Consider the following 12744-nt stretch of genomic DNA (forward strand, 5'->3'; position numbering starts at 1 on the left):
TACTTTTACCCCTTCTTTCCTCTTCCACCAACACAATCCTGCTGAAACTGCTTTTAAAGACCACCAGGGACTTCCTCCTTATCGAATCTAATATACATTGCTCTGTCCTCCACCTCCTTCCACTTCTGAATTTGCTACATATTCATCCTGACCTCATGAAACCTCACCTCTGGCTTCTCAAACAGAGCTCTACTTGGAATTATCTCCTACCTCTGATTGACTTTTGTTTGTCTCTTTCACAGACTCTGTCCTTTTCCTCCTTACATCTCCCAATGCAGGCATTTCCTCAAGCATTTGCCCTCAAATCCTTTTCTTTTCTCTCAATCCTCTCTACATACTGTGTGTGTGTGTGTGTGTGTGTGTGTGTGTGTGTGTGTTTGAAGTTACTTTCAAATCTAAAGCTCCACCCCTGGTACATGTTTCTAATTCCCTGCTAAAACAGAACCACCTAGAGACCAGCTAACAACATAAATTCAGCCTCTGCCAACCAAACTCTCCCTGAAAAGAGCTCCCTGTCTTGCCAGCCCTAATTCTCTGAATGGCACCACTATCTTGTTTCCTACCTAGGACTGAGACCTCAGAGAGAGGTTAGTAGAGTGATTCCCAAGTTCAAATGCTGGCACCATCACTTAACAAGCAGTGTGACCTTGGGCCAGTGATTTATCTCCCTAAGCCTCAGTTTCCTCATCTGTAAAATGGGGACAATTGTACCTACCCTACAAGGCTGTCATGAGGACTGAAAACTGATGTATGCAAAATGCTTAGCCCTCAGTAACTTCTAGGCAGTTATTATCTGAGATTTCTTCCTAGTCTTTATCACTCAGCCTTCAATTAGCTGTCACATCCTAAAAAGCTGAAGTTTCAGAATGCCAAGATCTTTCCTAGTTTCAGCCCTGATAGTGACTTAGCTCTTTAAGGACTGCAGGGGACAGGATAAGGAGTTTTACTCAAGGAGCTGAAAAGAGTCCTCACCACTTGCATGCAGTGAGACCTTATTGGGAAGGTTCTCAGGCTTGGCTGTGCACTGGAATCACCTGGGGAGTTAAAAAAAAAGTTCTGATACCCAGGCTGCATCCCACAGCAATTACAACACAATCAAAAGTGGTTCAGTTCAGGCATCAGTATTTTCAAGAACCCCCCCGACCCCAGCCAAAGGGGATGCTAATGTACAGTCTAGATTGAGAGCCACTAAATCAAGGTCACACTATGGTCAAGTGGTACCTTAATTGCTTTATGCTGACCTAACAAACTGCTATTGTTTTTTTTAAATAAATTATTATTGAACTGCAACAGATATAAGGAAAAGTTCATAAATTCTAAGTGTAAACCTCAGTGAATTATGACAAAAAAAATACATCTGTTACCACTATATAGGTCAAGAAAAAAAAATTGCCAGAAGCTCGCATATGTCCTACCCAAATTACTACCCACCTCTCATCCACAAAGGCATCCCCGATACTGACTTCTAACACCATAGATTAGTTTTCCCTGGTTTGAACATTATATTAATTGAACTATGAAGTTTGTATTTTGTGTGTGTGCTTGGCTACTTTCATTCAACATTATGTTTTTCAGACTCATTCATTCATCCATTTTCATTGCTGCATAGAGTTCCATTGAGTAATATATCAAAATATATCTATCCATCTTACTTTTGATGGACATTTACATTGCTTTCAAGGGTTTGGGGTTTTTTTGCTGTTATGAATAAGGCTGCTATGAATATACCTGTATGTGTCTTTTGACAAACACATGTATACCTATCTATTGCATATAAACATAGAAATGGAATTGCTGGGTTGTAGGGTAGGGATATTTTTAGCTTTAGTAGATATTCCTTAACAATTTCCTAAAGTGGGTTGTAGAAATTTGTACTCCCACTAACAATGTATGAGAGTTCCATTTGCTCTGCATTTTTGCCAACACTTGATATTATCTATCTTTTCAAATTTAACCCTTCTCGTGGGAGGAACTGGTGACATAATCTCTTATTTGTAATTTGAATTACCTCAATTACTAATAAACACAGTTTGACACATTCACCAAACATTTGGAGACCATATTTTATGAAGTTCCAGGCCAAGCCTCTTGCTCATTTTTCTGTTGGGTTGTCTGTCTTTTTCGTATTGATTTTAGACTAGGAATATGAGTTCTTTGTCAGATACATATACTGCAAATATTTTCTCATCTGTGGCTTGCCTCTTCACCTTTAAAATAATGCGTTTTGATGAAGATGTTCTTAATTTTATTGAAATCCAATTTATCAGTCTTTTTGTTCCTTTCCCTATACCATTTCTTTCATTTCAAATGCCTTTCCCTCTCTCTTCTCCACTGTCAAAAGAGCCTTTTTAAAATCCCTCAACATAGTGGTTCTACAAGAGCTCTAAAAAAATTCGAATGCATGAAGCCTGCCCTAGGCTAAATCAGAACATCCGGAGGGAGGCCCATGCATTGTTATTTTTAAAAAATATCCCAGATTATTTTACTGTGAAGCCATGGTAAAGAATAATTAGTTACAGATTCAGTTTCTCCCTTCTTGGACCAAATGAGAATTATTTTTTATAATTTTTTTTCTTGAATGTTTGGTCTTATTCCCCTTACTAAAATATGTTTGTTTAGTTTAGCAACAATGTTTTTCAGTATTCTTTGATTATCTGAAGTGCTATGTAGATTGTGATAAGAAAATAGATGCCATTTGTGAGGACAGTAACTAGAATAGGTAATTTACATAATGTCACCTCAGTTAATTCTCTCAAATCCATAAAAGAAAATATAATAGATTGAATGTTTGGTGTCAATTCTTTACTTTCCTATTGCAGTGTAATACATTCACACCTTTGCCATGACGTCATAGTTGACAAAATGTGCTTCTTTGATCCTTGACTTTGGACTTGGGCATCTGACTTGCTTTGACCAATGGCACGTTAGCATGTGTGACATAAGCAGATTGGAAATACTCTTGCAAGTTGGGCTTGCCCCGCTTTTCGCCATGAGAAGAAAATTCCTCAGGCAGCCACTGGTCAAATAAGAATGGGAGACGTGCAGCAGAGCTGCACCCAACCCACAGCTTGGAGCTAAGCCCAGCCTAGATCAGTTGACCCAAAGGCTCATTAGCAAGAAATGAATGTTTATTGTACTATGCCATTGAGTTTGGGCTGGTTTATTACACAGCAAGATCTGACTAATACAAGCAGGTTACTGGAATGCTCATTTTATGAAGGCAGAAATTGAGGTCCCAAGAAAATGACTTGCTCAAATAATGTGATAGAGCTTAGATAAAGACATGGTTTCTGTTGAGTAAACATATAAATACCGAATATAAATGAATATCAGTCTAATTTAATAAGTCATATATAAAAACTGCAATGATCATTTTTCATCCTATCAAAATAAGGTAACTATTTCATTTTATCTGAGAAGCAGCTTAATTTCTTTTAGCTAGAGTTATCTGTTGCTATCTATATTTCTATTTATAATAGGCTGCTGCTACCCAAAAACAGCTTAAGGTAGTGGCTTAGGGAAGTCTGAAATTTTTCTTTAGAAATTGTTTTCTTATAGGAAGATTTCTTAGTCTAGATAGATCCATGGAATTGGAATTTTTTTAAAAAACACTTTCACTTTCACTATCCACCACCTGAAATGTATCATGTCCTTCAATTATGTTGTAAACAACAAACCACAGTAGTAATAGCAGTATATAGGACTATCATGGAGAGGAATCACAGATATTTTTTATTGCATTAAAATGGTAGCAGATATCTAAAATATCTCAAAGTATATGTCCATCCTACTCAGAAATCATGGTAGTCATTAGAATCACCACTAAATATTCTTATTTAATGCATGAATAAAGAAGTCCATATATTACTATGTCACACATTTGTGTTTTAATATTTTGATAGGTTTCCTCTATTTTGTGTTTTATGCATTTAAAACATTGGTCTGAGAAGGGGTCCACAGACTTTGCCAGATTGCCAAAGGGCTCCATGGTACAGAAAGGGCCAAGAGCTCCTAACTTAAAAGATCTATAGTCTTTTCAGAGAACAGAATATTTTGGACAAAAACTTTATTAGAATTTTGAATGGTGATTTAAACTGCTTTCTCAAAAGTGCCTTTGCTTAAGTTCCCAATAATTTCAAACTGGCAAAACTCAAATTAATGTGTACTTGAAATTATACCTGAGGAGCAGAGCAACTAATATCAAGCTGGGCAGAGCCACTATCAACTAGAGATTCAAAAGAACTGAAAACGTCTTTGAAATTATAAGATTACATGTTAAAAAAGACATTTTCAAGCATTTATTTTACATCAGCGGTTTTCAGCCTCAGCACTACTGACATTTTGGGATGGATAATTTTTTAATATGGAGAGCTGTCCTGTGTAATGTAGGATGTTTAGTAACATCCTTGCTCTCTATCTACTAGATGCCAGTATCGCCACCACCCACCCACCCCCACTCCTGCTCCCAGTTGTGACAACCAAAAATGTCTCCAGACATTGTCAAACATCCCCTAAGGGGTAAAACTGCCCAAGTTGAAAAACATTGTTTTACATGATAATTTTTAAGAACATAGTCTATTGAATAAAATGAAGGCAACTTGAATGTACTAATTTGCTCATTATTCACTCCAGAGATATTTATTGTAGTACCTACTATGTGCATAGAATTATACTAACCTCTAGTGTTATGCCAGCTTCCAAATAAAGGAATAGTTACATAGGATGAGATTCACCCCATTTTGCTGAAGAAGAAATTTATATCTTAATATTAGACTATGATTTTTTTTCCAGTGTAATGAGCAATTGGATATGCTTAATATTTATCTTTTATTTTTACTTTTTTTTTTTGGTGACAAAGATTGGCCCAGACCTAACATCTGTTGCCAATCTTCCTCTTTTTGCTCAGGAAGATTAGCCCTGAGCTAAGACCTGTGCCCATCCTTCCTCTATTTTGTATATGGGATGCTTCCACAGTGTGGCTTGATGAGCAGTGCACAGGTCCAGGCCCAGGGTCCGGGACCGTGAACTCCGGGCCACTGAAGTGGAGCGTGTGAACTTAACCACTACACCACTGGTCCGGCCTCTTTTTTTCCAAAAAGCTACTACCTGGCTGATGAGGTTCCTCAGAGAGAGCAGACGTCCGTGAATCGCAGCTTCATGCACAGGAGACCAATCAGACACAACATCTGTATGGAAAGGGAGAAATGGGTTACAGCCTACTAATGCACTTTAGACCCGGAAACTCATCCCTGCCCGTCAATAAGAGCCTAATGGGTCTTACTGCACAGAGACATTGGAGTCAATCAACCAAAACTCCCAACAGGACTTCGGCATTTCTCCTCTCTATTGAGGTTTCTTGTACATAGATTATTTGAAATGTCTAGATAGCTAAAGAAAGAACTACAGTCAACGTCCAAACTGAGGACAAAAGAGGTGGACTGGAATGACAAAGTACTGTACTTCTGCTTCCACACTGGTTTCAAAGGCAAACAGTCTATTTAGTTAAGTGAGAGCTTCACTAATCACCAGCATTAGTGTGTTAAGCTGTGGTTGCCAATCTACTTGCCTGCATGAAATACAAACTTTGGCATCTCAGCAAACAGTGCCGTATACTAATAGTAGTAATCCCGTAATTACATACACCATTAGGTCTGGAATAAAATCTAAACAGAACCATATCTATTTATGGATTACCTCTTGTCCCAATATCAAGCACAAATCAGAATCCAGTCTGACCTTGCAACAGGGACATTATTTACCTCCAATGGCAGCATGCCAATGTGGTTAAGAGAAAGCTCTGAATTCAGACCCACTTGGCTTCTTCTGAACTGTGGGTCCCTGCACAGGCTCTGAGCTTCAGTTTCCTTCTCTGTAAAGCAAGGACAGCAATATACTTCCCCATGGCTCAATACTATTAGCTACTATTATTATCCTGTCCTAACACTAAGCAGAGAGTCTTGATTCCACCCCGTAATTACTGCTATTTAAAGTAGCAAATTTATTCTACAACCATATGGAAAGAATACACATTCTTAGAAAGGAGGCCTGTAAACCCTATCCCAAAACATTAAATGTTTTTCTCTCTCTTTCCAATTGAGTGTGGATGTAACCTGAATGAGGCATAGACCTGAATTTTTCTCATCTCAAGCTGCGTTTGATTTCCAGAACAAACAAAGGCAGGAAGTCAGAGTGTGAGGAGGCTCGTCTGAGCTTGCTTCAGCTCCACCTATGCCTGCCTGAGTAAACACGCCACATACAAACAAGGCAGAATGGTCTGATACCAGTCACGCCTTGTAAAGGGACTGGTATCTCCTAAGAGCTGAGAAGACCTGGAGAACCAGGGTGGTTACTAATGACTTGCAAACCGAAAGGCCAGAAAGGAGGAGGCTGGAAACCTTTGTACTTAACACATGCTGGCTGAGGTCTGCCTGCTACCTGGAGCTATCAATGCCCTGGAAAATCTTTCCCAGTGAGCAAATTACCATCCTTCCAGATGGAATCATGAAGCATTTAATAGGTAAAAGGAAGTTGAATGAGCCTGCCTACACACTGCCCATCCAATGCTTTCCTTACACACTGCCCATCCAATGCTTTCCTTCTGGGGTCACTAAGGTGCTTGAGGCACATTAAGCAAAATGGCTTTTCCTACCTCCAAAACCTTAAGCTCAGTAGGAACCTAGCATCCTCATAGCATTCTCTGAGGTTGCTAATTCTCTCAGGAAAAATATTGCTGCTTCTAGGGCTTGGAGCCTACAATCCAGACTGTAGATATAGAAAGATTTCTCTCCCAATTAGAATTAAAAGGACGACTAATTCTATCCTGTTGCTGCTAATGCAAGATACCATCCACACAAAATCTTGAGTGAGAAGAAAGAGCCAAAAATTGAGAAAGGTTTTAAAAATCAGTTTTAAATAGATTTGCAAATGTACCCTAATGGATCACCATGTGTGTGAATGATTAATCCATTTTTCCTTCCAAGTGCTCAGCTGCTAAAAAATATAGCTGCCTTTCTTAAAGCTACCTCAGATAATTCGAGTTGACAGCCTAAACAGTCCAGGCAGGTAATTGGTGTCCTAAATTGTAACTCTGTTCAGATTTCATAAAAACAATACAATTATATTCTCAAGTATAGACAAAAATGGGCTTTACTTTATATTCATTCATCATGGAACCGTCACTCCTTCTATTTAGGATAAATAAAGAATTATGTACTTCTCAAAGAGGAAAAAAATGCTACCTGAGGTTTGGTACCCCTGCTTTAGAATGTATTTACAGTGCAGAGACTGCCTGTGTCTTTGAGAAACACAGGGTGTTGTCCTGGTACATAGGTATTGGGCGCTGACAATCTTTATCTGTCTTTCTAACAGCTTTATTGAGTTATAATTCACATACTATACAATTCACTCATTTAAAGTGTACAAGTCAATGGTTTTATTTTTTTTAGGATTGGCACCTGAGCTAACAACTGTTGCCAATCTTTTTTTTTTTCTGCTTTTTCTCCACACATCCCCTCAGTACATATTTGTATATTTTAGTTGTGGGTCCTTCTAGTCGTAGCGTGGGATGCCACCTCAGCATGGCCTAATGAGCAGTGCCATGTCCGCGCCCAGAATCCGAACCAGAGAAACCCTGGGCTGCTGAAGCAGAGTGCACAAACTTAACCACTCGGCCATGGGGCCGGCCTCCAATTCAATGGTTTTCAGTAAATTCAAAGAGTTGTGCGACCATCACCACAATCAATTTTAGAACATTTTCATCATCCCAAAAAGAAACCCCTTGTCCATTAGCAGCCACTCCCCATTTCCACTTCCCCCTGTCCCTGGCAACCATTGATCTACTTTATGTTTCTATGGATTTGCCTATTCTGGACATTTCATATAAATGGAATCATACGATATGTGGTCCTTTGTGACTGGTTTCTTTCACTGAGCATCATGTTTGAAGGTTCATCCACCTTATAGTATGTATCAGTATTTCATCCCTTTTTATAGCCAAATAATATCCAACGTATAGATAGACTGCATTTTATTTATTCATTCATCGGTTGATGGACATTTGTGTTGTTAGCACTTCTTGGTTAATATTAATAATGCTGCTACAAACATCCACGTACAAATTTTTGAGAGGATGTATGTTTTCAATTCTCTTGGATGTACACCTAGGAGTGGAATTGCTGTATGATATGGGAACCCAATGTTCAGCCTTTTGTGGAACTGCCAGACTAGTTTCCAAAGCAGCTATACTACTTTATATTCCCATCAGCAGTGCATGATGCTTCCCTTTTTCATTTAAAGTCATTTCAGACTAGGGTTTGGCAAGCCTATCAGAGTGCCCCTACTCCTGCTTAGAAGAAAAACTTGGGTTCTTGTAAAGCCAAAATTCATCTCAAATTGATACAAGGACTTTAGCCTCAGCATGCCTCTGAACAATTGAGTGATTATGTAAAAACTTAAAATTGTGACAACAGGTAGGTTCATATTTTTCTAGCACTGATAGCATGGAGATATACACACACACACAGTTTAGCAAACACCATAATTTGCAACATGGATTAGTTCACACACACTCTTTAGCTCTTGAAAACACTGAAGAGAGAGCTGAAAAGTGCACCTCGAGTGATCCCTCCTGGGAGGATCAGGGAGATGTTTCTCCAGGGTTTTCCAGAGCCCACACTCCAAGCAGGCAATAAGCTACAGGCTCAACACATGTGCAATTAAACCCAGAAGCAGCTTTGCCTGCCTTCCTGCTAACTAGAGACAGCCAAATAAGCAGGAAACGGGGACTATTCCTTCCATAACATGGAAATGCTCACAGTAGAAGACTGTGGATGAAGGGGAGACTCAAGGTCACAATCTCCTTTTCCAGTGACCCCAAAAAGTCTTTGAAACTCAAGGGCCATTATCTGTATACAACACATCATCCAAGCCCTTGGTATACATTAAGGATTCTTCCCCAACATTTGTTCAGCCAGGCTCTATTGGTTTTACTGCCAAAAAATACATCCCAAATGGAGTCACCAGCAATGCCACAGATACAGTAGTGTAGCTCATGGTTAAAATGGGGCAGGGAGCTCTTCTAATGAAACTGCTCCACAAGTTCTCCAATTAGTGCCATTAAACTTACCTTTCTTTTAAATTGAGTCTCTGTGAAACGCTGCAGTACATTAGGAAGGCTGCCATTTCATTTTTATTGCAATTTCTGGAATGATTTTTAAAATTTCCATTATTTCAGAAGATATTTTAAATGCACTAATTGGTCCATTCTGAAAAGAGCTATTAACGAAGCTCTGAGAGCCTCCAGTGAATGCTGAGCAGTAGCATAGATCTATCCATCCTGGAAAACATTTTGCAAGGTCAAGGGAGGGAAAAGGAGAGGTCGAGTCGCTCTGAGAGGGCAGGAGCACTTGTCTCCAGTCTTTGGGACATGATAGGGTAGGTTCAGTGGTGCGCACCAACACTGAAGAGGATCTGGGTGCTGTGTTTACAACTATAGTGGATCTTGGTTGAATTGCAGGACAAACAAAAAAAAGGAGGAAGAGAAACAGAGGCTTGCAGTCAGAAACAGGGAAATAGAAAGGCTCACTGAGGCAACTCTTGGGCAAGTCGGTCCTGTCCACTGCAATCTGTTCTCTAGTTCCATCAGCCAGCCTCTTCTCTCTCTGTCTCTCTCTGTCTTGGGCTGCCTTCTCCATAGGGACCTCACACCATCCCCATTCCATCTGATCAGACAGGTTTCCCCCAGAAAATTCAGCCCTGCCAAAGCGCCCCAATATCTAAAAATCCACCATAAGAGAATGAAATTATTTCCTTTCCACACCTGTTCTTGCCTGTCTTCTGTTTAAACGTGAATATTCTCTACAGGGTGCGCTTAATTTTGTGATGAAGGATATCTCTCTACAGGTGTGAATCCGCAGGCAAAAACCTGAAGGATAGACACTAAAAATGCGAATGGTGGTTACCTGCTCAGTAAGATTGTGGGTGGTTTAGTTTATCCTTCAATGTATTTCCCACGGTTTCTATAAGTAGATTTGAATTCGTTTCCTAGGGGCGCCATAACAAAGTACACAAACTGGGTGGCTTAAAACAACAGAAACTCACTGTCTCATCGTTCTGAAGGCCACAAGTCTGAAACGAAGGTGTTGGGGCCGCACTCTCTCCAAAGGCTCTGGGGAAGAATCCTTCCTTGCCTCTTCCAGCTTCTGGTGGTGGCATCGATTTTGCTGTTTCTTGGCTTATTACATGCATCACTCCAATCTCTGCCTCTGTCATCACATGGCATTCTCCCTGTCTCCTCTCCTCGTCTTACAAGGACACCAGTCATTGGATTAGGGCCCACCCTGATCGCATCGTAACTAATTACATCTGCAACGATCCTCTTTCCAAGCAAGGTCACATTCTGAGGTATTGGGGGTTAGGGCTTCAACATATCTTTTGGGGGAACACAACTCAACCCATAACAAGGTATTTTCAGAAAAAAAAGACATTGTTTTCCTGCTCCTGGGGCAGAGGAGTCAGGCATTAAACAAATCTTTATAAAGAGTTGGCTGCCATCTTCATGTCCTTTCCTCTCTTCCTCCAGAGAAGGAGAGAGAGAAAAGCCTGCAAGTGGAGGTGGGGGCAGCCACGTTCCCCAAGACGAGCCATACCTGGGCCCTATTTTCCCTCTGTCCTGGTCCTGGGCCAGGGGATATGCTTCACCTGAGCTAAGTTTCTCCGCATGGTCATTTGGAAACAGCATTCTGAGTGTTTCACATTCCGCACTTCACCAAGGTCAAGACTTCAAGAGCATAAACAAATGCAATCCAGCTACAATCGAGGTTCTGCCCAAGGAGCAGGACTGATGCCAAGCAGGGAGAGAAAGACGCCGCTTGGGTAGGGAGAGGGAGAAAATCTGGGAGGACTTTGTGGGGGCAGTGGTTCGGCTGGGTGCAGAACGTGAGTAGGAGTTCACCAGTCAGAAGAGGAGAAGGAGGAGGTAGGAGAGCAGAGTCCTGGCATCTACCTTTGCAACTTCCACTTCTTTGAAAACTTTTCTCCCCTGAGTCCCTGTGGAATTACAGCATTCAAGTCTCTTCCTGCTTCTCTGTCCAACTCACTGGTCCTATGGCCTCGACTGGAGGCCTGTCCCAGGGCTCCATCCTCGGCTCTTAGCTCTCGGCCATCAGACAGTTTCTCGTTTCCCAGGATTTCAGCACAGCCCCTCTGCAGAACATTCTACGGTCTCTGATTCCTGTCCTGTAGTCATTCCCCAGCCTCAGTCCCATGTCCTCATGCTGTGCATTTGGCATCGGCACTTTTATGATCAAAATAGAAGTCTTTGTCCTCCCTTCCTCACTCTGCTCCCAAGCCAGCTCCCTTCCCAACTACTCTCTTTCCTAGCCCTCTTATCTGACGTTAATTTAGGATCGAAAACTTTACAATTTTGGCTGCCTTCTCTCCACTAGCCCCAACATTTAATCAAGCAACATGGCCTGAGTTCTCTTTCCTTTGAAATTCTCACTCATATTTCCCCTTTCTCTGTCATTTCCAAGTTCAATCCAAATATAAGCTTCATGCTTGGGATTAGTGCAGTGGCTCTCAAAGTGTGGTCCCCAACCAGCACCATCAGCATCACCTGGGAGCTTGTTGTAAATTCAGATTCCCAGGCCTCACCCCAACCTACTACTGCATCAGAGACTCTGGAGGTGGGGCCCAACTATTTGCATTTTAACAAGCCCTCCAGGTGATGCTAATGCATATACAAGTTTGAGAATCAATGGATTAGTGTGAGAATTTCCCGTGATCCCACCACAATCCATCCTGACTATGGCTACCAGATTAATTTACTTACAGTATTCATTATTGCCAGGTCTCTGCTCCAGAACCATCAATGGCTCCCAATTCCTTGCCTTATGAAGGCTAAACTCCACCTAGCTTTTGAAGCTTCATTATCAGGTTCCATCTCTCCAAACTCGTTCTCACTAGACTTCCTAAGACACTCCACATTCTAGCTGTGACAGTGTGTTCAGTTTCTAAGCACCATACCTTTGAGTGTATATATGCCTGCTCACCACGCCCCACACACACACCCATTCTGCCCCAACCAGGGCTGGATTAGGACCTTTAGAAACTCTCAACAGTGAAAAGTGGCTGGCACAATTTTCTCACGTGGAAATAAAAACAAACATAATACTTATCTGTACAGTAATCATGAGGGAGTCAACCAAATTACTGATTCTTCCCCATATTGATTGGTTTTCAGCTTCAAAAATGTATTTATCAAATTAATTTTTAAAGGTGATTTTTGGTGCCACCCACTCTGCTTTCTACTGCTCCAAGTTTGTGCTCAATAGGTCTGATCAATCCAGTCCTGCCTTTGTGGATCCATATCCCACTCACTGTTGAGTGCCCTGCTCATTTCATCAGCAAAATCGGAGAAACGAAAGAATGAGCAGTCTTGTGTGCTCAATTAGTCAGAGGGAAGGCATTTTGTATTTTAATTTCTTCTGTTTTTTTACCCTTTCAGCACCTGTACAGTAGGAAATTAATAAGTCTAGCTGACTGCAGGGTCCCTGCTTATTGACCCTTTGATTGACAAGTGGTACAGGCAGCCTACCTGGGTGCTAAATATAATAATCTCTCCTCTAATGCCTATACCCATTTTTCAGAATCCTTTCAGTTAGCAGGCACCTGCTGAATACTCACAGGAAATGACAGTTGCCCAGAGGCATGAGACTCTCTACATTAGCAAAGGCACCACCTGAC

The 12744-nt window shown here is 41.0% G+C and overlaps 1 protein-coding gene across 6 annotated transcripts in view; it reads right to left on the minus strand.

The window, feature by feature from the left end:
• ASB9 (ankyrin repeat and SOCS box containing 9) overlaps positions 1-12744 on the minus strand; it is a 34330-nt gene that overhangs the window by 17562 nt on the left and 4024 nt on the right. For 4 of the 6 annotated variants that reach the window (XM_070603749.1, XM_070603751.1, XM_008540309.2 and 1 more), the window contains one exon: positions 5107-5186. In XM_070603749.1, coding sequence (XP_070459850.1) covers positions 5107-5186 — 80 coding nt within the window. Of the gene's footprint in view, positions 1-5106; positions 5187-11830; positions 12013-12744 lie in introns of those variants that run through there. The other 2 variants (XM_070603750.1, XM_070603752.1) reach the window with 1 other exon arrangement.

This window comes from Equus przewalskii, chromosome X (genome assembly GCF_037783145.1).
Source record: "Equus przewalskii isolate Varuska chromosome X, EquPr2, whole genome shotgun sequence".
NCBI lineage: Eukaryota > Metazoa > Chordata > Mammalia > Perissodactyla > Equidae > Equus > Equus przewalskii.